Consider the following 25,138-nt stretch of genomic DNA (forward strand, 5'->3'; position numbering starts at 1 on the left):
ATAAATAATCATTTGAGCAACATCGTAAGGTAGTTTTAGTATTTCTCAAAACATTTTATTTATATATGAAGAATTGAGTGTTGAATTAAATTAACATTAATTAATAAATGAATATAAATATTACACTTATATAGACTGTTACTAAATATAAAAATTAATATAAAAATTAAGCACAGAATTTTAAGATTTTACTTTTTGGTTTCAGCCACTATAGAGAAAAATGTTATATATTTAGAAAAATAGCTGTATAATTTTAAATATATTTCATTAAAAATCACAAGTACAACATTCACTTACCGAATTGCACTTAATACATTATATTAAACAATTAAAAATATGTACACAATTTATCTACATAAACGATGTATACAAATTACAGATATAAAAGAACAAACACAACAAACACTGTATAATTATATACTATAGAATGGTCAACTATACTATTATAATGGTCAACTATACTATTATAATGGTCAACTATACTATAGAATGGTCAACTATACTATAGAATGGTCAACTATACTATAGAATGGTCAACTATACTATAGAATGGTCAACTATACTATAGAATGGTCAACTATACTATAGAATGGTCAACTATACTATAGAATGGTCAACTATACTATAGAATGGTCAACTATACTATAGAATGGTCAACTATACTATAGAATGTTCAACTATACTTTAGAATGGTCAACAATACAATGGAATGAAAAAGAATTGCATTGGACTGCTCATGTTCTGGGTCCCTTAAGCCCTGGAGCTCCTGGGTTTAGCTAGTGAGCACTCATTAATCTATATATAAATTTACGTAAGGGCAAAATTCGGTAAATCGCGCCTTACTTCTAGAATTTTTACTCGATGGTATATAAAGTTGGTTCGTACATTCGGTACTGATTTTAACCATCTGATGTAACCCTGTTTACTAATTAAATTGAGTTAGATAATTAGTTATTGACAATTAAAACAAATTTAGGTTCAACGATTTGCCCCAAATAGGGTCGTGGTCGTGGTATACATTGTCTAATGGATGTCCATCTTGAAAAATACCCGCGCACAATAATACGAAGAGGCTTCGTATTTTCCTATCTCCTCTTACGATAATTGTAATTGCATTGGACTGCACATGTTCTGGGCCCCTTAAGCTCTGGGGCTCTTGGGTTTAGCTAGTGAGTGCTCATAGCCATTACACCACTGTGACCTGTCTAAATTAGAAATTTTAAGTAACACGCAGGTTGGCTTCAGATTTTGTCTGATGGACCCCTCGATTGACATCGGTAATCAGTCTACAAGTGTGTATTGGTAGCTGATAGTGTTGAGAACTGTCTTTGAGGCTTGGGTTGGACGCGTCTTGATCGATGAATTTCATTTTCAACTTCTGGCTCCTCTTCAACTTCCAGTTCATCCTGTTGTTTTGCAAACTCGATGAATACCTTAAAAATAAATTCATAATACTTGTCAAAATATTGAATAAACCATAAGGTATGTTTTATTAAGCCTAGTTAAGTTGGAGAGAGACTCTTTTTGTCTATCCTCAGTGCTAATTTTTGTATGTACAAGATTACTGAAAGGAATAAATAAATAAAATAAACTCTGGGGCGGGTGGATATTTTGCTAGTGCATTATAAAACCAAATACCAACCTGTTCAAGTGTAGATTGACTAAAACTATATTCTTCAATTTCAAAGTTAGATTTGCCTACAAGAAAAAGAAATTTCACAATTTTTAATTTGAGACGACCGACAACTAAGTTAAGTTAATTCATTGTGCATCAGTGCAAATCAAAAGAATGGAAATGAACATCATGTGATATGTAATTAACCAATCAAATGGCAAGGATCAGGCATGTTATAACTTACCTTCTTGCATGATTTCAAACACTTTCGCCAACGAATTTACTTCGTCCTGCGGCACTTTTATAGTCACACGTTCCGAAAAACACTCAATGACTTCCGCTCCAGGAAAGAAAGTGCGGACATGCTGAATGAACGCCTTGAGTTTGTTTTCGAGGAGTGTGGTCGTGTCTCCTTCTTCTCGTACGAAAGCACTCATGTTGAGCTTGGCCTCTAACAGATATCCACCGCCATACTTGTCCTTGAGGTGTTGGGTAGTCCCCAAACATCTAAAAACATATTTTAAATTTACTTAAAATACAATTATAATTAACACTAATAGATTCATAAACATCTAAAAACAAACATATTTATTTTTCCTTAATTGAGGCGCCTATTATGAATAACAGGGGCTAAGATGGTCCAGTGGCTTGGTGGTTATGATAGTTGGCTACCAATCCAGGGTTCAGGTCCTGTCATAATATAGGGATTTTTTCTAATGACAAATTAGAACTCCACTCCCAAAGACTTATAATAATACTTTGTTTATGTAGAGCATCTTGTGTATATGTTTGTCTTGTAAACAGGATTGCTACCTTTAAGAAGGATAGTGAATGAATTCGCTTATGGTTATCCTTGGCAATTTGCCTAAATATATAATAACAAACAAAACAAAGTACACTGGGGTAACACCCTACTGCACTGGGTTTAGAAAAGAGAACAAAATTGTTCAGTCCGAAATAGACTTACTCTAGTTGACCAGCTACCATGATTCCCACTCTGGAGCACACGGCATCGGCTTCCTCCATAGAATGAGTTGTTAAAACTCCACCACGGTTCTCTTGAAAACATGAAATAATGGTGTTCCTATAAAAACAACCACATTATTTTTTTTGCTCTGTTTACACTACCAAACTAGTTTGACAGAAAAAATGTGATGTGCCCAAATATGGTAGTGATATGCCCAAATGTGGTAGTGATATGACATCACCATGTACATTTTTTTTGTCACATGAAGTTTGATAGTGTAGACAGAGCTTTATGATAAATTTATTAAAAATTATAAACAAAATTACAGACAAAAATAAACTACTCGTACAAGTGACCTAACCACTACTCAACATGTTGATGCTTCAAGAAATTGTGATGCTGCGTTTGACTTACCATAAAAATCGTTTCGAAGAAGGATCCATTCCAGTAGAGGGCTCATCCATCAGGATTATCTCAGGATTACCCAACATGCTCAGTGCAAAACAAAGCTAGAAATTAAAAACATGATAAACAATTGTATTATAAGACATTGGACACATTTGGAGGAATCTTAACATAACATAATCAATTTAATGTTAGTAAATGTTTGTTTAATATAATTTAGATGGGATTGGAGACAGTGAATATTGGGTGTTAAACTCTGTCTACACTATCAAATTTATTTATCACTACTATATTTGGTCACATCACATTTTATTATTATTTTTTTGTTGTTGATATTCTGTACCTTCCTCTTTGTTCCTCCTGATATTTCTTTCGTCTTTTTATCAGCATGTTCTGTAATCTTCAGTCCATCCATGTAGCTGAAAAATAAGCAATGCAATACAACCATAAGTGATTTGTTCTAAGTTTTACCACTAAATGTTGTTGACAACACCACTATCCTGTTTCGGGCCAGAATGTTACCATAGCTATCATCACCCCAACTAAAAAAAACCCCATCATTATATGGCAATTTGTTAACAATACATTAGTATTACCCTTTATAATATCATATTTATATAGAACTGCTCAAACTTACTGGCTACTGATGGTAGTCGCATCATCTCTGCAAAGTCCTTTAATAAGTCCATACGTCATTAAGTGTTCACGCACTGTCAAGTCCGGCCATAGCGGGTTCACTTGAGGGCAGAATCCCATTGTTTGGTAGGCTTCGCTCAAAGACGATGCAATATCATTCTTTCCGACTCTTACCTGAGGGTAAAAAAAGTTACCATTCATCATCACTACCCAATGAGCACATTTTATTCTACATTCAGTCTATTTTAGAGTTCATAGAGTTCAACTTTCTAAAATCTTGCAAGCTTTTGTCTTCTTTCGGTTTCTCCCTACACAGCTATAAACTTTCTCTTTCTAAAGCTCTTTCTACACTATCAAACTAGTTTGACAAAAAAAGTGTGATGTGCCCAAATATGGTAGTGATATAACATCATCATGTCCATATATGGGCACATCACATTTTGTTGTCACATCAAGTTTGATAGAGTAGACAGAGCTTAAGAGCGTTTTATTTTTTGTCCCTTCACAAGCTTCATCCATCAGTTTAATCAAATCCAACATATTGTACATAGACTATAACCTTTTGATTTTGCCAAGACAATCTTCCTAGCCGTAACATCTGAAAGCCTAATCTTGCAGGCAATTTATCTAGCCTCTGCCCACCTAATCTAGCTTCTGCTGCCTATTATTGTAGCTGCTGATAGAACCTAACTTCTACTTTCTACCTTCCTACAGTACAACAACATTACCTGGCCTTTGGTTGGCTCAATGTCTGCTGTGACTACGTTCATCAGGCTGGTCTTTCCCGCCCCATTTGGCCCAAGAAGACCGAGAACCTCACCCTTGCTCACAGCCATGGACACATTCCTTACGGCAACCTTGGTATTAGAATTATCAGCAACTTTGCTCTTTCTGTCTTTTCTTTTGACAAACTCTCGTCGAAGATCACTCACCACCAACACCGATGTCTGGAAAAACAATTTAAAAAAAACAAAAACTGAAGAGCTTTTATCAAACCAGTTCTTTATATTTTACCATACCCTTGTATTTGCATGTTCGTGGTGTAACCAGTCCCGCGTATGTTTACATACACAGACACCACTAATAAGGGGACACATTTTTGAGTCAATAGTGTGTAATTTAAACAATCTGTGATAATCAAATACATTACCTTATCATTTTGTAAAATGTCTTTAACTCTGTTCCTTTCTGCTATGATATCTTCATCTTCATCTGGAATTACGTCTTTATTTATCTTACTATACTTTTTTTCAGCTGAGCTGTGAAAATAACAAGCCATGGTTGATAAAAGTATAGTGCATTCATTTTTTTCATACAAAAAATGATTAAATGAAGGGGGAATAACCTCATCCTACTGTAACTGGGCTGAATTGTGTACAGGTGTGGACGGGTTGTTCAGCTGCCACCAGAACTATGGTTGCGGAGAACCTTGAACCTGTGCCAAGCTTAACCCACTAAGCCACTTAAGCCAACACCACTGAGCAAGATATATTAACATATGTATTTACAACAGTTGAAAGCTAGCTTAAAAACTTACATGCAAAAGAAGGCATCTCTCCAATCTCCACCAGTTTTTCTTATCTCACACCAGCGTAGAAAGAAATACAAAATCACAAAGTCCAAGATAAGCTGAAAAATAATTAATATCATATCATGTAATGTTGTAAAAGGAGAGAAATGAAGAAATAATTTTAATAACGAACAAACAAAATAAAAAACAAAATGGTCCACTAAAAAAATGTAATTTATGAGGTACAGTAGTTATTGCAATAAATTACCCACAAAGAAGCTGGCTAAAGTAATTGCACATAGTTACTGCAGTAACTGCAGTGGAATCATTTTTACAAGATCCCTAACCAAATAATCAATATAAACAAACATTGAACAATGTACAATAACTATCTTGATAAGATATCTGCAACATTAATCATAAAAATTAATAAGACCAAAAAAAATTGATTGATATACTTACAATTAGAATTGTTGGGACAATATATGCATCAAATTTGAGGTAATCCACAAAATCGAGCTCATCAGTCGTTTGTGTAATATCTGCAAATTCATAAATCTGAGAAATAATAAGAATAATTGATGCTTACTCAGGCATGACCAGGAGTGGGTAGTAGAGCTTAAATAATAAATCTATACAATAACAGGATTCGATTCGATAACGATTCGGGAGAAATTGCACCTTAGCGGAAGGCTTTTCTATGTGATGGTTCCACTGAAAAGACACTTTTGCTATTAGATTTTTAAAATATATAGCGATAAACTCACCCTAACAATGTAATAGACTCCACCATAAATTGCATAGGGTGGGAATATGAAGCTGAAGAGAAGATGAAGGCCACCAGCAAGTGAATATGAACCAGTCAGGTCTAACGCTATGACAGGGGCAGCTAAGGCTGTTGGAAACTAAACAAAAAATTACACATTTTTTTAAAGAAAAATAGAAATTTCTAAAACAATCAAACTATAGTAGAACCGCTTCTTTCGGATACCTCAATACAGGAGAAACCTTTATTAAAGGTGTTGTCCCCCTAAAAAAATAATTCTTACAATTTTTGTTGTTGAATATGCTATTTTAATGTCACATAATAGTTATCCACTTTAACCAAAAATTGGATCGAAAAAAAATATATATATAAAAAAATAGTCAAATTGGCTGCCAGTCAATGTATTTTTGGTTGAATTTAACCATTTATTTTGTCATTTTATGGAAGTGATTAACTTTATTAAAACAACAAAATCTAATCTAAAGTCTGATTCAATTAATCTTCATTTTTTATGTTTTTGGGGGACAATACATTATTAAGGGGACACTACTGTTTATGACCAAGTAGAGTCTTAAGGGACATGGGTAAGAAATTAGGCTAAAATAAGGTGGTGGAATTATTATGCAATTAATAGACGATTTTAACAAAGTCTTCTGTCTGAATCTAGCCTAAGTTAGGGCATGAGATTATATTTGAATATAATTCTATCTTTCCAATTGAAACTTACTAATGAATATATTGACGGAAGAACAGCCTGACACGACTCAAAACTATCAAACAAAAACGAGACGCAAAAAGCGACAATCGTGGAAACGGGCAGGTACACGATAAGCAACAGTATAAACGTAACAATAGCACCAGCTCGTAAAAAGGCATCCACTTGAAAGGCGAGAATCACGATGAAACCGATGACGCACGCTAAAGCGTAGAATGCAACATCAACGGCCAGCCAGGCAAACCAGTATGTGTTCACCGTTATCCCGGACACACGGATCTGCGATCTTATCTTCAACTATAACGAAATAGAAAATGTTGGAAATATTGTATTCAATCTTTAGGAATAATATTACAAACAAATTATTTATTTCATGCATGCAAGACATCAACAGAGGTCCCAACTTGGAATATCAGGATGCTTTATAAATCGTGGCCAAACCGTAGAGGGCACTATACTTTTTAAATACAGAGGGCGCTATTAAAAAAAGTGTTAGAAGACTTTGAAGAGGTCTGCATAAATGTTTGAATTGCAAAGTTACCTCACGTTCTTTAACTTTATCGACGGCAAAATATGGTGGGATTAAGTTGAGCGACAGGGCAAAGAAAATCGCGAGAAAGACAGTTCCATTGAACGTATAGTCGTCTGAGCCGGTGGACGGGAAGTCCTGCGTGGACACACTGATGTCCTCGCTGCTAATGTCCAGCATACCGTAGAGGGAGTTCATAAGAATGTTGATGAGGATCGGTAACGAGTGAATGGCCGTGTCATTGTAATGCACTACGAATGAATTTCTCTAAAATAGAAATAAAAGATTACATGGTTAAAGTGGTTTCCAATGAAGGATGCACAACTATGTTAATTCTTCTGACATTTAATTTATTTGTTAATGCTTAAGTATATAGTTTGCAAAGATATTGGTAAGATCAGGCCACTAGTCCTTTCCAGTCCTTAATAAATTAAACAGGGATCTCTCTTGGTAAAAGGGAAAATGGTGAATAAAGCACAGACCTTAAGCAGCTGATATACAGGTATATGTACACAAAACAGAATAACTTCTGTCACTACAGTACGTATGGCCATATTGCATATATCGCATATTTATTTTTCAAACAAGAAGACTCTTACAATGTTGTTGACATTGATAGCCTGGTGATGTGGGGCATCGGCCATTAATGTGTCCAAGCTTTCTGTCCACGCACTTCTGATGTTTAATTGGTCAAACTGCGTAACCAGGTCATTAATATTATGACCTATAAAGTAGAATTTAGAATTAGTTATTGGGAACCACAATTTGTATAAAGAAAAATTGCATAATCTCATTTATTTGCTGGCCGTAGAGGGCTTTCAATTTCAACTGGCATGAATAGCACTTTGCTCACTAAAAGATTTGCCGCAAACTCTATCGGACGCATACTAAACGCCTTCAGTACGCGAGTGCTTTCAAACAATCTGATTGGATTACTTACTACACTATACGCGTTGACTACTTTAAAAATTAGAATGCACATATGCGCAGTCGAATTTTTAAATTCCAAACTACAACCAACCTGTAGAGTTTTGATACAGCAATTCTGTTTTGGAGTCTGGTAAGCCTGTGAGATTTTGCAAGTACAGATCAGCTGGTAGATTAATCTTGACCGGATTCTGGTCATTATTGGTACTAGATGGGAGTACCAGAACCATGACAACACCAATCACCATGTAAATGTTTGGCATAATAAATCGTACAAAGTAAGTCTAAAGATAAGTAACTTGGGTTAATTGCAAATTTATATTTTAAATTATCGTGAGCAAGGATAGGAACCAACAGAGATAGGCAGAGTTGTTTTCACATTCTACATCAATTCGACATTTCAACATGTATGTGTCTCATATTTTCTGGCTGTAGAGAGCTTTTGATTTGCAAAGACCAATGACAACGACCAAAGTACACCTAGTTAATCCATTGTGCGAATGCAGAGATATTGGAACGTATTTCTTCGCTCAAAACAGTGTCGAGGACCGATGACACATCAATTTACCTGACCTAGGTAGGTCATCGGCCGTTGCAAATCGAAAACTCCCTAATGTAAAAGGTGTAATTCATACAGTAGGGTTGTATGGGAGACTATGGGAAAATAGACGTTCTAAAACAAAATGTTCTATTTGTTCAGCATTTCTTAGGATTACATACCGACGGATTTCGTATAACAAGGGTCCTAAAGACCCAAACAAGAGTTTTAAACTGTTCCTTGAATGTTGGTTTGATAGGATGCTTTGCCAATGTTGTCGAATCAAGAACGACATCTTCTTGAAGATCGATGACAGTGTCATTTGCATGAATCTCACCATTAACATTTAATGAGTCATGTCCACCTGAACGGTCTAGTTGAAAAAAAAAAGAAGATGCACTCCCTATTCAATATGTAATGATTTGTATTAAGTAGCAATGTACAGTAGACTACTAGTTGTCTTTTTACGTTGTTAATCATTATTTTATATTCCGATTATCTATCTGGATGAATAACAACTTTGCGGATATATTAATCAAATTTACCATTACCATCTGCAACAGTCCCTTCGTTCACCAATCCTCCTTCTGCACGCTCTTTCTCCAAATCTGCTTCCTCACCAATTTTCAGAAACACTTCCTCAAGCGTTGTCATGGAGACGCCGTAACTTTGGATGCCGAGCATCTTGGATTTTTCTTCACCATTTTCATCTTTCGATTCAAGCTCTTTGAAGAGCTCTGATCAATTAATTAAGATAGAAGCAGTAGATTAATTTTGTTGTTTTTTTTGTTACAAAACAAATAATTATTGTTTTTCTCATCGAACACAAAAAATATTTCAATATACCTGTAAAAAAGTCCATATCTTTTAGAGGCAACTGAAATGTTAGCTCCATACCATGTGACCTTATGACCTTTGCATCACTGACCTTTGACACAATAAGGTCCTTCACAACATCATGATTGCAACTCAATTCTGTCACCATGCTGATTAAGAAAATGAAAAATGAGCATTCATTATTATAATTCCAGAACGATCACAACTAGTCTTTAATTAATTAGTGATCACGTAAACGTTCTTTCTCAAGTCGAAGAATAATAATTAAAGATGATGATTAATTAAAAGTAAAAAATTACCCGAGCTTGTAACCAATGCCAAATCGATTCTTGAGGAAGAGCGAAGAGCCAAAACAACGTAATTTACCATTACTTATAATAGCTTTCCGATCTGTAAGAAGAAATGTATTACAAATAAAAATAATAATTTTTTAAAAATATATTATAGAAATATATATTATAAATTAATAAACATCTATTGATAAATTAAAATAAATAAAATAAATTTTGTTATTCTATATATATGAATTATTGTTAAATATTGTCTGTACTTTTCTATTCTTTTAAAAATGTTCCAGGTATTTTTAACTTCAGTGTATTAACAAAGATTTTCTGATTTTTATTTTTATATGAATTAGACCAATAAAAGATGAATTGAATTAATTGTAAAGATTACAACTCATAAGCTGACAAACTTAAGCTCTGTCTACACTATCAAACTTTTTGTGACAAAAATATGGACATGATGATGTCATATCATAGGATTGCTGACTGACCTGCTAATATATCTGCTTCATCCATAAAATGCGTGGTCAATAGAATGATTCGGCCTTCTCGCTTATTCTTTAAAAGCGTCCAAATACAACGTCGTGAGTACGGGTCCATTCCACTTGTCGGCTCATCCAGAATAACCACCTGTAACAGATATGTTTATGTTTATATTAATTAATTATTAAGAAAAAAGCAAAAAATTAACTAAAAATTTAAGTTTAATATTGAATTGAATACTGCAAAGTGTTATATACATTAATATTATTTATTTTCAGCTTTAGCCCCAGAACATTTATTCATTATTTATAAGTCAGTCACAGTAGGCGAGGATTTTAAACAAAAGAAATTTAAAATCGCTGTAGCTGACATAAAGACTTATTATTAAAATGATTTACCTTAGGGTCTCCGATGAGTGCAATTCCCATGCATAATTTGCGTTTTTGTCCGCCACTCAAATCCTTGGCATGCGTGGCGCCTTGCTTATGTAAATCAACTTCTTTTAATATTTGGTCAACCTAAAAATGAAGCACAGTTAAAAATCGAAAGATTTCAAAAAGCGCTCAACTAAATTAGTAGTTACATATCATCAAAATAAAAAAAGGAAAAAAACAGATATATTTTATTTGTTCTTGATAAGAGGGGGTGAGGAGACATCATCATCAAAAATTTAATAAAACACAACACTCTCAGCAACACCCTACGTGCATTAAGCTATGTCTACACAAAAAAAAAGTGTGATGTGTCCAAATATGGTAGTGATATATGCTTAAATATGGTGGTGATATGACATCATCATGTCCATATATGGACATTCACAATCAATTCACTGCTATCAAAAAATAAGTGGGGTTTAATGTTGTTGGAAATGTTTATATTTTATCAATAGAACACTTTTCGTACTATTTTCTCAATATCTTCTTTCGGCACGCCCTTCAAACCGGCATAAATCGATAGATGCTCTCGTGGCGACAAATAATCAAACAGCGTGTCCTCCTGCAGACACACGCCCGTCATCGTACGAATAGTATCCATCTCCAGTGGATTCGTAACATCGTATCCGTAAATTGTAGCTGATCCCGACGTTGATGGCATCATTCCAGTTAAGCAGTTGACGAGGGTCGTTTTTCCGGCACCGTTGTGTCCGAGAAGACAAGTTATTTGACCTTCGTAGATTTCTAATGATAAGCCTGTGAAATCAAGAAAATGTGACAGTGCTAAAAAATTGAATGAATAGAGGTGTCCTAAAGGCGGGGTTCTTGTGTTATATGCAATACTAATTATTGTAAAGTTTAAATACATTTTCATGTCAAAGGTCAAGCACCTGTCTCACCACGTTTTATATTCTAAAATATGATAATTTTACCATTAACAGCTCTAACTGGTGGTTTCTTCTTTTTCCCAGGAAATTCTTTAACAATATTGTTGACCCTGATACACTGGCGACCTTTGACATCTGGCGGGACTTCCTCCACGTCTTCTTCATGATCGTTTCGAGCAACGGATGCAGTTGAATTATGCCTAACTTGTCTGTACTGTTCTTTGCTGCTCCAAAAGGAGGGCCTGAAGCAAAACAATGGGTCTTTTGTTTGGCCATACTCAGCTGGTGAACCAAAAAAAGTTAAAATCAAATTTAATAATTTGTTTCTACTTTTGAAATTTGGTTTCCACTTGCAACGCAACGCAATGACAGTCCACTGTAAGTAATTACGTAATAAGCAATTACAAGACGATGGCTCATCTGAACTGGCACTTATGTTCTGTCTACATTGTTGTGTTTGAACTAAGTTTGTGAGGGGATATTGAAACATTCACTATTCCATGCAGAGCATTGATTAATATAACAACTGTTAAGTTATGTCTACATTATCAAACTAGTTTGACAAAAAAAGTTTGATGTGCCTAAATATGGTAGTGATATGCCAAAATATGGTAGTGATATGACATCATCATGTCAATATATGGGCACATCACATTTTTTTGTCGCATAAAGTTTGATAGTGTAGACAGAGCTTTAAACTTACATGGAATAACATTATCAAAATAAACAGCAAGAAGAAAATACAAGAGAGCGTCCACACTGAGCATGATAAAACATGCGTACATTGGGAATTCCCCATCATTCAAACTGTCAAAGGTCAAACCATCTTGTTCTATCTCAAGAAGTACAGCCTGTTAAAATCAAGACAAAAAAAATTAAATGAATTTATATTGATTGTGTATTCTATGGATTTATAAGCAAAATATGTAATTATTAAATAATAAAAATTACACAATTAGAACTTCAAAACCTTCAAAATATTAACTTTTTTTGATTTTCTAAAAAATTAAAAAACCATTGTCTGCTTTAAATTACTTTTTATTTTCAGGTAAATAATTCTATATTATAGATAGAATTTCTATCTTGTTTTTGGTAGAAGTGAATAACTATTATGTAACATTAAAATGGCATATTCAACAAAAAATAAACAAAACATTTTTTTTAAGGATGAAAACTTACCATATCCAAAGCAAGTGAAACCGCAATAGGGGAAAACAGCGATAGAACCCATTTAACTGCTACTGGGATTCCCGAAATCAAACCGATTGGTATGTATATGACTGCCATTAGGAAGACCATAAAGCCACCAAAGGCACCGGCTGCCGTGGCTTTGTTAAAGAACGGTGTTAGCATAAAAGCCAGGTTTACAGCTAAAAAAGTGACAAGAAAATTTGAAAAATAACTTTTGCGGTATAAAGCTCTGTCTACTCTATCAAACTAGTTTAACAAAAAAAGTGTGATGTGCCTAAATATGGTAATGATATGCTTAAATATGGTAGTAATATGACATCATCATGTCCATATATGGGCACACATCACATTTTGTTGTCACAAAGTTTGATAGTGTAGATAAAGCTTAACTTTTGCGATACAAAATATAAAAAGCAATTAAGTTGAGAATATCTTTGCAGTTTTCTTTTTTAATATGGTGAGAGTGATGAGGCAGATAATAAATATCGGTATTTTTATTTCAATAAAAACATCAAAAACATAAACATATAACGACATAAGTGCCATAGCAACCAATTAGTTGAATTGGAACATTTGTTAAAATAGCAGACAAGAAAAATACAAAATGACAAAGAATGTAAAAACAACATCTGGGTCTTTTTCTTTTTTTTGCTTGTGAATAAATTTATTTGATGGAAAACTCACTTGAAATACCGTACAGCATTAGCAAGAGCCATAGAAGGAAGAAGTTTCCGTCCGGAAAAACTGTAATAGCCTTGCCGAAGCCAATGCCAAATATGGACACAAAGGCAATCATAATGCAGTACACTATGAACCAGGCTGTCCTAAAATAAGAAAAACAAATTGAATTAAACAAAAAATAGCTGAGCTTGAAATCAAAGGTGGAAACTTTTCAAAAGAACTTTCATTTTCAATCAATCAATCCATCAAAAAATAAATTTCATTCTTTTCAATAATACAAAGCTTTTATTTTTTCAGTAATTACAAATTTTGGAAAAACAAATGTGAAAAATCCAAGAAAGCCAAAGAAAAAAAAAAAATTCATACTCTTTTTTTTATTTATTTTTTAAATTTTTTTTATTTTTTAAATTCATACTTACCAAAATGGACCTGTTCTCATCCCCATCATTTGTAGTGACTGGGTCAATTTCTTCTCCTTCTCGTTCACAATTTTAGCCAACAGTGCGACAATAAAAGGAGAATAAGACAGAACAAAGTAGACAGCGGTGGTGGTCTGCAAGGCTGATGGGGACCCTGGGTATTCGCCTTTTGGGAACATTTGCGTCAATATTTTTGGCAACGGCAGTTCTGTAATAGTTTTGTTAGTCTTCATCTACAAACATAACAATAAACAAATTTAAATTCATAGCTTTTATAATAGATTATTTATTGGAGCTTCCAAATATGAATGTAAAATTCATGGACGCCTGAAATGAATGAAAGACCACTTTAGCTGGTAAAATTGATATGATACCCCCAACTCCTTCAATTTATGATCCAATTGGGACCTGATATATCAGAATTTAAAAACTTACCAGAATTATGGCATGGTCAAGGATGACCTGAAGTATAGAAAACCCAGAATAGAGATATCCGGTAGCAGGACAATTTACCATTGGTGGTTGGTCAGGTGCTAAAATGCGACAAGTTCCTGAAAAATAATGAGAAATTTGGAAATCAAAACACATAGCAATTACAGTATGGTTTATAATTTGAGTAAAAAGATATTCAAGATGGCGACCAAAATGGGGTCAAACAATGACCTCCACCTCCAATTGGAATGAATTCTACTGGATTCCAAATCTACCAAGAACTCAATTTAAATCTTTAAACCAACATAAAATCTTACGGATTATAACTTTTTAATAATGCCAATACAAATGTAGAAAGAAAGCTGATCTATGGCGCTAAAAACCATAATGTGTTAAACAGACTTTAATATACAAAAAGGATTACATACCTTCATTGGTGAAACCATCGGAAGTTGATGGAACGCTGTTTTTATCTGTTCGTATTGTGTAACTTAAATTACTTAGGAAATTGTCGGCAAACACGATGCCATGTCCCGTTAAATTTGAATCTTCCTTCGCCTTCAGGAGTTGTGTTTCATTTTCGTAATAAATGAAATTCAGATACGGTGCTAATTCTGTAGCTTTTGTCAACAGGGCCTCGATTTCTGGAGAGTTTGGAGCAACGCCGATTGGTTGCAAAAATGGCCCCATAAAGGAGTTGGCAAACAAGTCATATTGTTGGAATTCTGGGATAGCTGGTTGTGTGTCTGGTTGGGTGGAGTACCGGATCGTTGCAAGGTTACACAAGAGTAACATCGGTAGAAACACTTCCTAAAAGTAACAACAATTATTAACTTTAAAATAAAATGACACTTATTATGACACTACTGTACTCCATTTTATTTTAAAAATGTATTTAATATAAAATACGTAATACATCAACAGCCAAGACATATAGTAAAAAGAGAAAACTAATAGTGAACTATTAAAACGGTTCCCATACAAGAAAAATAAATCTGGAATTACAATATGTAGGAAGTGAAACAAAGGCCACTGCAAGCTCCAGTGTTTTAGAGCAAATTATTTACAGCTGTAGATAAAACTAAATTATTTCCTATAGGTGTACTGCATGCTAGCTTAAGCTTGGTTGCCACTAAAGTAGGACGCAACTCAAGAACATAGACGCAAACGCAAGCCATTTGAACAATGACAAGCGCCACTTCGAATAATTCATCACTTGTCATTGGTCAAATCACTTGCATTGCGCTGTACCTCCTTGCATTGCATTTTAGTGGGAAACCAACTTTATACAGACAGCCACTTGTAACTATTCTATAGTATTTTTCAACAATGGAACTGAAAATTATTATGATAGCTCCATGGTTGAACTTTGCTCATACAATAATAAACAGGGAAGAGTGAAAACACCCTGGTAATAATTACCATCTGCCTTATAACTTTAATTGAACAATAAATTAGTGGATACTGACCAAATTATATGCCATCTATATTGCAATTAAAGTGCGTGGTATGATGTATAGAGTGAACGCATGAAAAAACGCACTTAATTGCAAAAGAAAACAAATTCAAAACTCTCAAACTTTATACAGAGTATTTATCAAATATCTAACGTCAGGCTTTGAAAAAGATCACTTATTCTGGTTTTTGAAACATACAGTCAAATGGTCAAATTTTCCACTAAAAACATTTAAATTTCACAAATTTTAATATTCTTATTTTGGTCACTGAGCATTGCCTAATAATTATATTTGATTATTGTTCTTTTGGTGACAAAAATAGGATACAGCACGTACACAAATGTTAGGGGTGGATGAAAGAACTGTTTACAATCTTTTCATTTTTATTTAAGAAGAGATTTATCCAAGAGTGCTAACTAGGTAATTGTAAAATTTTAGTGGAAATGAGAAAGTTAGACTTGACAAACTCTACCCAGCACATGTGTACATAAGGACAGCATTTTTCTTAAACCAGGCCTCGCCTTTTGAGGCTTAGGAGTGCGATCACTAGCTTAACACTGTCCTAAAATGCCTTCAATGTGCGCGATTACATACAGCCCACTTGGTAAACTTCTGTACACCAAGATACAAACAGCACACCTATAGGCTATAGCACAGAATGTGTTGAGGAGTGTAATAAATGTATTAATGTATATTCAAAAGAAAAAAAAATTAAGATACTAAAAACTGAAGAGAATATATATCATAAGGGTTCAGTAATAAAAATATATAGTAAAACGATTTATTTTATTAGTAAACAAAAGCACTCTTATATTCTGACCTTTTGAACTATTACGTTCAAGTTCTGTTTATTTAAACTCCTATACAATCATAAAATGTAAATTGACTATAATCACAAACTACATCATAAACTTGGGAGTGTCAATCTATTTGGCATAGGTATACGAAAGTCATGCATCAACGATTTTGACCATCAATATGCGCGCCTACTATGGGGAATTTAATCTAATATAATTAATAACACCAGTTTTAAAACTGGTGTTATTAATGCGACCTTTCGATACTTATCCGTTTGCCATTTTGCGTATAATCGAGAGAGATGCATGAAAATAAATAAAAAATAAATTATCTTTGATAATTGGTAGGTTAAAATAAATAGGCAAGTAGTTTTTTCGTTTAAAAATGTTGTGTGTTGGTGTACATTTTGATGCTTTCAACAATAAAACATGACCGATCAATACAAAGCGAATGAACATGGTTGGACTAATTATATAGGGCCTATCTATGTGTACTGTAGACTGTGTAAATTTAAGCATCCTCTTTTAAAATGCAGTGTTGAGAACTTATATAAAATATAGGCCTAGGGCCTATGAACCGTTGAAGTGCCTTTCTGTGTCTTTTACAATTATATTCAGGTCTTAGGCCTATAACTCTATAACACTGGTTTAATGCAGTAGTGAGTAGGCCTGGCTAGGGCCTAGACATCGGCTTAGATGACAGCGACGACCGCCTACTAGAGGCCTACCTAGCGCTATGCACACACATGTGACATCTCGATGAGGGCCTAGGCTTAACCTAGACTAGGTTATTTAAATTAGGTAATTTGTTTGAAAATACTCACCTGAAACAACTCTCTCTTGTTTCTCCATTTCGTTAGAAAGTTTCGGTATACGAGATAACGTGTCTGTGTCCAAAATCGGGTCATTTGTATATTTTGTTTATGTTTATATAATAATACGCGAATGTTTTTCTCCGCTGAACGTACACGACACACCCCCTTCCGTCCTTCTCCTCAGCTCTCAGCTGTCTATTCACACGACACACATCCTTTCGCTTTTATACATGAGGTATGGAACACAAACGGAAAATGTTCGTCATACATATTTGTAAAAACCATGTGACTATTATTGGTAACTACGCACGTTTTTTTTTACAATAATAGTTTATTAGAACTTCATTCAATTAAATTCTATTTTATTAGGATAATAAAAATAAATAAATTTTAAAAAAATTGGCCTAAATTTTAAAAAAAATGAACTTAAAATGAAACATCTCATTTTTATGTTTAATTTTTAATGTTTTCTTCTAAATATATGAATTTTAATTTAGATTCTAATTTGTTTAAACTTTATAAATTGTACATAATTTTTTCAAATGTGTTCTGTATTTTTTGTTGGTAGTCCCAAGCATATCCTGTGATAAACAGTATTACGTATTATTTTTTGTACTTATCATTTTGTATGAATAAAGAATTTAAAGTGCAACTCAGGAGACTCTGTGAAACAAACAATTAGGGAAATTTAATACATGTTTCAAAACAATGGCTCCAATCCCCTTTTAAGTGATCAGACACACTAATTAATTGTTTGGTCCCAATTGCGTTCTACAGTCTACTACTATAAAACAAACAAAACTCTAACTGTACACAATATAATCAATTTCTTTCGTTTCGTTTATTTTTCCACACTTCATGTTTAAAAAAAAATGTTAAAAGATACCATAGTATACAGAGTGGATTGAGGTCACAATAAGTTCTTTGAACTTTAAGTCGAAAGAAACTGTCACTTTCATTATCAAATTCTTTTATTGACTAAATGTAAATAATAACCGCTACCAACCGGATATTGACAATTAGCATTTTACTACAATGTTTGTGGAAACTATTTGGTATATCTGAATCATATCATACAATAACTTCCTCTTTTTATGGAGAATTTTATGCAATACAGCTATTTCTATTAAAATTTTCACATGTAAACTATTGCATTTCTGTATTTTTAAAAACATTTTATTTTTTACGTACAGTACATGCCAAAATCAGAAGTTAAAAAAAAAATAAGAAGATAAAATGATGATTTTAGATAGTTCTTTTTATATTGAGACCAGCTGAGGAGCACATTTGACAAGCGGTGGAGGCTATGTGAGGGGAACCATAAAAAAACCAATACATTATAATGACCATATATGGGACATAAATGTAGCAAATTAGCTTGTTTTTTAACTTTTTTTGTAGGATTTTATCACAGAACAGTACACTATGCATAAATATATATTTTTATTAGATTAGTAAGAGCACGGCCCTGTTAGGCCGGGAAAGAGGGAGTGTTGGCATTATTTTATAACAATTCTGGAAAACAATTTCAAAATACTGTACAACAAACATAGATAACCAACCACTAAACCTTAATAGAGGGCGCTATATAAAAAATTCCCATATTATTATAAAAAAAGATAGCAGTTTCAAAGTAAACAATGGGTATACCAGGTTTAATTAAAGACTTTTTTGGGGGATTTTGTCTTGAGGTTAGGACGACCCACAAATTTCAGAGGACTCCGATCCTGGGACTTTCCAGACATCTGTGCCCACCATGGCTTTCTGTCGTCGTTTCTGTTCCTTAAGTACCTATTCTAATTATCATAACAATAATCAACTTGATGGTGAAATTACCATTTAATACTGTATTCCTACAGTATCTGTAATTAAAACATTATTTTCGTATAAAATATTATAAAACTATTGGAATTTTTAAGAGACACAGAATGCAATAGTTAAAATCTTTAACACTTCTTTGCTTCTATCTTTTGTCCAGGATCTAGTCCATAGCAAACCCTACCGTCTTGCATAGATGCCCAAGCCATTCTTATAGTTGTAAATGACATTCCAATATCACCTTGGTTACTGACAACAATTACTCCTCCTGACCCTTGAACTTTTGTGGTCATGTATGATAGCGCTTTTTCAGCTGCATCTTGAGGACTCAAACCTACAAAGTACAAATTTTTTTATAATGTAAAAATAGGGTTTAGTATTGAGTAGGTCACTCTAGACGGTAATTGTAAAAATATTTTGACACACATACAGTACCGTGTCATACGGAAATCCAGGTCTAGGCCATGTGACAAATCCTGGCCATGTGACAAATCCTGGCCATGTGACAAATCCTAGCCATGTGACAAATCCCAATCATGTGACAAATCCCAATCATGTGACAAATCCCAATCATGTGACAAATCTCAATCAGGTGACAAATCCCAATCATGTGACAAATCCCAGTCATGTGACAAATCCTAGTCATGTGAAAAATCCTAGTCATGTGAAAAATCCTAGTCATGTGACAAATCCTGGCCATGTGACAAGTACTAATCATGTGACAAATCCTAGCCATGTGGCAAATCAAATAATGTGACAAATCCTAATCATGTGACAAATCCTTACCTTGTTCCATGTGTGCAATGATAGTTCTACAAAGTGTCACTCGGCTGATAGACTCACCATGTCCAGTTGATGATACTGCACCAAAGTTATTGTCACAGTATGCCCCACATCCTGACAAAAAAAATGTATTTGCATCAATTTTACAGTCAACATGGCAGAGCATGGGTAAATGCTAGTGTAAAGCTCTGTCTACACTATCAAACTTTATGTGACAAAAAATGTGATGTAAACATATATAGTCACGATGATGTCATATCACTACCATATTTGGGCATATCACTACCATATTTGGGCATATCACTACCATATTTGGGCACATCACACTATTTTTATCTAGTAAAACTAGTTTGATAGTGTAGACAGAGCTTAATAATTGCAATTAAATCATTATTTCTTTTTCAAAAACCTAATATTCTTTCTTTCTTTTATTTAATTTTTCACACTTAATTTTCATACAAATAATAGTAGTAAGCAGGTAGACTTAATAAATGTAGTAATATTAATAATACAGTACCTATCAATGGACTATCTCCAACTCGTCCCACTCGCTTTCCCGTGATGCCGCCGGTTGACGTTGCACAAGCGACGTTTCCTGACGCATCAACTGCTACAGCTCCAACAGTATCATGACATTTCCTAACAAAGAGAATCATCAAAATTACATTATTTTCAACATTAATTATAAAGTTTGTGGTACACTATACCATTTCCTTAAAAGGAAGTAAGTAAAACAAAAAATGGTCTCCCCTCTACTGTATAATATATTATAGGTTTAATTTATCTTACACCTACACACAAAAACCCGGATGGCTATTAAATGGACAATTGTAACTCTATTCTACATACCATTCCCTAAAAAAATGGTCCTAATATGAGGGAAATAATTAATTAGAGGTCCACTTACCCTTGTCTAAACTGGTCACCGACTGTTACGCTATATTTTTTTTTTTCCCTTAACATTTCCAGTGATTTTTCACAAACTAGCTCATCTGTGTTCACTTGTTCAATGCCTTGTTCCGCAGCAAATTGATTGGCACCTTGAGCGGCAAGTAACGTATGATCCGTCTGTAAAAGAAAGCGTGATAAGGAAGTGAGAAACTGGAAAGAGAACATGAAAAAATATCATATCAATCCAGTGGTCCCAGAAAAATATTGAATCTAATGAAAGCATAACCAAACAAGAGAGGGCTCTATTGTAACATACATAGAGGGCACTATTCAAACAATCTTAAGCCCTGTCTACACTATCAAACTTTATGTGACAAAAAATTGTGATGTGATCATATATGGACATGATCATATCACTACCATATTTAAGCATATCACTACCATATTTGGGCACATCAAACTAGTTTTATAGTGTAGACAGAGCTTAACAGGTGTTTATTTGTGTTTCAATAGATAAAGAGCATGTGAACATAGACTTGTACCTTTTCCATAACTAATCTTGCTAATGATACTGGGTTTTTAATGTTTTGTACACACGTGACTGCTCCTGATTGTAGGTTTTTGCCTTCCATGATAATGGCATCCATTTCAACGTCACCTTCAATGTTTAAAGCAGAACCAGTGCCTGTAAAAAAGATTAAACATGTTACTTTATGTGTAAAGCCCTATCTACACTATAAAAGTTTATGTGACAAAAACATGTGATGTGCCCATATATGAACATGACAATGTCATATCACTACCATATTTTGACATATCACTACCAAATTTGGGCACATCACTCAGTTTGATAGTGTAGACAGAGCTTAAGTGGCCAGTATTCAAACTCAAACTGTTGACAGTGTGCCTCTATTCTGTAATTGTCTACGGGCACACACTAGTAGCTGGGACGAAAAACATTACATTAGACGCAGTCAACTGTGCAAATAGATAGTAGTACACTGTACAGATAGATAGTAGTCAACTGTACAGATAGATAGTAGTCAACTGTACAGATAGATAGTAGTACACTGTAGAGATAGATAGTAGTACACTGTACAGATAGATAGTAGTCAACTGTAGAGATAGATAGTAGTACACTGTAGAGATAGATAGTAGTCAACTGTACAGATAGAAAAAAATAATTTAAGTACAGCTGACAGTGCCAAAAAAAGAATACTGTAAATTGTTCCCAACATAAAGACAGTTAATTTAGCAAGATAAAAAAATAAAGAACCTAAAATTAAACTGTGATTATATATTAATTAATTGACCTGCATTGAACGTTGGATCGTTTTCCAAGTAACGGACCGCTTCCTCAACGGCATCAACGGCAGATTCGTTGCGACAGAGAACCTCATAACCTTTCTTTACAGCTTCCTGTACTCCATTGACGTAAGGCTTGCTTAAGCTATGAGGAATTGTCCATGCTCCTCCATGTACCAATATAGTTGGCTGAATCTGTTTGCATTTCTTTGTAGGTGTCTCTGTCATATTGTGACCTTTAAGAGTAATAATTTATATAAATGATGCTGAAGGTGGCAAGCGTGTAATAACATAGTTACCAACCGGAGAGATTCGGCCCTGAGACAATTCGGCCCGGGACCACAAAGTGGGCCGAAACATCTCACTTTAGACCAAATTCATATTCATTTTTTTGGTATTTATCAAGTTTTTAAAGGTTTTTAAAGCCCCCTTCTCTACGTTTTTTAGATCTAATTTAAGATCACAAACTATATTTAATGTAAAAATAATACTATATGGTCCTATTGCGATAACTTTTTTCGTCTTTAAACGGTTAAAAATGTGAAAAATAAGTCGATTCTAGTAATTATAGCGGCCCGCTATAAATCCCAAAATGCATTGCGCGCGGATTGATATTTTTGTTTTTCACCTGTAATTCGCCCACTTTTCGATCGATCGTGCCGGCCAAAACAAATGGAAGACTCCTAACTTTTCAGCGAAAATACCGGGTTTTCCCCAATTTGTATCAACGGAGTCTGGCAAAAATAGAAAGACAATTAATGCAGCAACTATACAACGTCAGGCTAGGTATATAGCTAGCGTATGATGTTCGTACGTTACCGATGTTTACTAGCTAGGCCTACAAAACTAAGCCTAGCTAGGCTAGGCCTAAGACCGTCCACGAGAGGTCGATCGCCGCGAGCTACTTAGGTAGTGCATTGTTTCTCACTTTTTATCATAATTTACCATAAAACGTACATTTAAGACAAGGAATGACATGGTTTAATGTTTTTAAAGTGATATATATGTATTATTTTCCAAAAAACGTCCAAAATTGCAGGGAAGGGGTCTTTAACAATCCGTATTTTATTGATACTGACAATGTTGATACAATATATATAATAAATTACGAAAACGAAAAGTTATTTTATATTCAATTTATTACTTCGAAAAAACCTTGTTTAATTTGTGCATTCGCCAAGCGGCCAACAGAAGGCGTAACTTGTTTACATCGTTCACGTGATCATTTTCGACAATGTTTTCAAACTATTTGCTTTATTGCATCTTTATCCCTAGTAGTACTACCCCATAGTCTCTCTGAAAATGAAGTTTGGGGAAAAAAGCTTATTTTATGCTTATAAAATGCATATCAAAGCCGATAAATTTAAGAGTGCCGAATCGCCTCAGGCCGAATCGTCCTTCTACATACAACAGAGTATATGAACGCATCTGAACATTGTGACCCAAAACGTTAAAAAAACACTTTTTTTTGGAATTTATAATTGCAACTTAAATTTCTTGAGAATTTCCTGATGTTTTTGTTTCATTTCACTGTTCTTTCGTGATGAATAAGTGAGCTGGCACTTCATCTTTGCTTTTCTTGGTGTAAGTTTTTGCGTCTGACTCCTAGTGGACTTTTGGGCTGTTGGCGGAGAATCACATATTGGAGTATCTGGTACAAGAGAAACTGGTTCCTGGGTGTCATATGAAGGACCTGGTTGGGACTTTGACTTTGGTCAGGACATTAAAAGTTAAAAGGTTCATTACAAATAGCGGCCAATCGACTGAATTCTAACCTTTAGTAAAGTTAAGAGGCAAATAGCATCAGACAGATCGTTTGAATTTTGTAGAAGTTAAGGTGTGTGCAACAACTTTCTTTATATCTGCATCTACAGAATCTCGAATAACAACCGAGGGATAACGAGACTTCAGAACATTTTTTGTAACTGCACGACTCTTGTTATCTCCATCAGTTATAAATATGTTGAGCACATGACCATTTCTGAAATCAGCAACATCTTCAGGAAGTAAAGAAACTACTAGGCCTACGTCGTCATGAACAACCAAGCCTAATAGGACTTACCTCTTTGACCAATGAGAAACAAGCATTTCAAGGGAAGCCCTTACAGTAATTACGCCGATTCTAACATACCTAACTTCTAGCCGGCCTAGCCTAGGCCTACTTACGTCTGACTTTATAGTGAATCAATTTGATTGCTAACGCCTTTAATTTGTTTTGATAATTCAAATCGCTTGTTTTGTAATCTCTTCTTTCTCCAACTGAATATCTTGTATCCTAATACTGTTCCGACTGCAGCTCCAATACCAAAACTTAAAAGAACAACAATAGACAACTTTTTACCAGAAACTTCGGCCATGTTTCGTGAACTTATGTTACTGGTATGGAACGCCAAAACCGCATTTTGAAAAGTGATAATGAATACAAAAGGGGAGTACTGTATAGTGGATATTTAATGTACTCTATGTGACGTGCAATTTCAATAAAGTAAACAAATGTACTTGTTAACAACATCACCAATCATACTGATACACTATCGTCAACAACATATATAAAAAAAAAAACATCAGAGTCTTATTTGCCTTCACCATTTTTATTATTCCAATATGCTGGGTTATACAGAACATTGATGCATTAAATTACTAATACATACATGTGCATTTTTAATATTATTTTATCTTAGTGAATAGTTATCTAACCTTTTACGGAAAATAGAAGTACAATTTTTAGTAAATACATATATTATCATTTTACTCAAAAGCAGAGGAAGCAACAATATGCAAATGCTCAATAAGGTTGGTTTCCTCAGCTTATAAGACTGGAAATATTGTGCAGCCTGGAAAGGAATTTATTTTCCTTTTAACTCCTGCAAAACCGCAATTGCAATTTTGGCAACTTGACATCCCAGAAAACCAGGTTTATCCGGTATCGGATGAGTTTACGGTATATGTAACAAATTTTCCTTATTTTCAGAAAACCAAATTATCATCCCTTTTAAGGAAGAACATAACAGTTTAT

At 34.1% G+C, this 25,138-nt stretch overlaps 2 protein-coding genes across 3 annotated transcripts; both read right to left on the reverse strand.

Moving 5' to 3' along the window:
- Nucleotides 1–25: 25 nt before the first annotated feature.
- LOC144852203 (cholesterol transporter ABCA5-like) lies at nt 26–17,458 on the reverse strand. The gene is made up of 32 exons (XM_078709956.1): nt 17,335–17,458; nt 14,685–15,066; nt 14,260–14,375; nt 13,825–14,057; nt 13,409–13,548; nt 12,713–12,903; nt 12,237–12,384; nt 11,579–11,815; nt 11,116–11,402; nt 10,611–10,730; nt 10,221–10,359; nt 9,745–9,835; nt 9,455–9,594; nt 9,160–9,345; nt 8,791–8,981; nt 8,165–8,354; nt 7,743–7,867; nt 7,156–7,410; nt 6,627–6,911; nt 5,901–6,038; nt 5,596–5,691; nt 5,161–5,252; nt 4,774–4,882; nt 4,352–4,570; nt 3,625–3,797; nt 3,331–3,406; nt 2,997–3,091; nt 2,583–2,699; nt 1,860–2,122; nt 1,643–1,698; nt 1,193–1,433; nt 26–766 (listed from the first exon to the last, which is right to left on the reverse strand). The coding sequence occupies exons 1-31, from the start codon at nt 17,416–17,418 to the stop codon at nt 1,287–1,289; spliced, it is 5,121 nt and encodes a 1,706-aa protein (XP_078566082.1). The 5' UTR covers nt 17,419–17,458; the 3' UTR covers nt 26–766; nt 1,193–1,286.
- A 688-nt stretch (nt 17,459–18,146) lies between these two features.
- Nucleotides 18,147–24,479, reverse strand: LOC144852230 (isoaspartyl peptidase/L-asparaginase-like). 2 transcript variants are annotated; one of them, XM_078709998.1, is made up of 7 exons: nt 24,289–24,479; nt 22,131–22,358; nt 21,360–21,502; nt 20,834–20,994; nt 20,444–20,565; nt 19,930–20,040; nt 18,147–19,477 (listed from the first exon to the last, which is right to left on the reverse strand). In XM_078709998.1, the coding sequence occupies exons 2-7, from the start codon at nt 22,348–22,350 to the stop codon at nt 19,272–19,274; spliced, it is 963 nt and encodes a 320-aa protein (XP_078566124.1). In that variant the 5' UTR covers nt 22,351–22,358; nt 24,289–24,479; the 3' UTR covers nt 18,147–19,271. The 2 variants fall into 2 exon arrangements, with proteins under 2 accessions (XP_078566124.1, XP_078566123.1); XM_078709997.1 differs by having other exon boundaries at nt 22,131–22,353; nt 24,279–24,479.
- Between the last annotated feature and the right edge of the window lie 659 nt (nt 24,480–25,138).

This window comes from Antedon bifida, chromosome 9 (assembly GCF_963402885.1).
Source record: "Antedon bifida chromosome 9, ecAntBifi1.1, whole genome shotgun sequence".
Classification (NCBI taxonomy): Eukaryota; Metazoa; Echinodermata; class Crinoidea; order Comatulida; family Antedonidae; genus Antedon; species Antedon bifida.

What these genes read in the sequence shown, in the direction of transcription:
- LOC144852203 (XM_078709956.1), bottom strand. Translation starts at nt 17,418, where the DNA reads ATGACCCGATTTTGGACACAGACACGTTATCTCGTATACCGAAACTTT. An exon ending in GCTGTATCAAAACTCTACAG is followed by an intron (nt 7,868 to 8,164) that starts GTTGGTTGTAGT and finishes TCTACTTTATAG; the next exon opens with GTCATAATATTAATGACCTG. An exon ending in TCTTCGAAACGATTTTTATG is followed by an intron (nt 2,700 to 2,996) that starts GTAAGTCAAACG and finishes TTGTTTTTATAG; the next exon opens with GAACACCATTATTTCATGTT.
- LOC144852230 (XM_078709998.1), bottom strand. Translation starts at nt 22,350, where the DNA reads ATGACAGAGACACCTACAAAGAAATGCAAACAGATTCAGCCAACTATA. An exon ending in GGTGACCAGTTTAGACAAGG is followed by an intron (nt 20,566 to 20,833) that starts GTAAGTGGACCT and finishes TCTCTTTGTTAG; the next exon opens with GAAATGTCATGATACTGTTG. An exon ending in TGGAGATAGTCCATTGATAG is followed by an intron (nt 20,041 to 20,443) that starts GTACTGTATTAT and finishes TTTTTTTGTCAG; the next exon opens with GATGTGGGGCATACTGTGAC.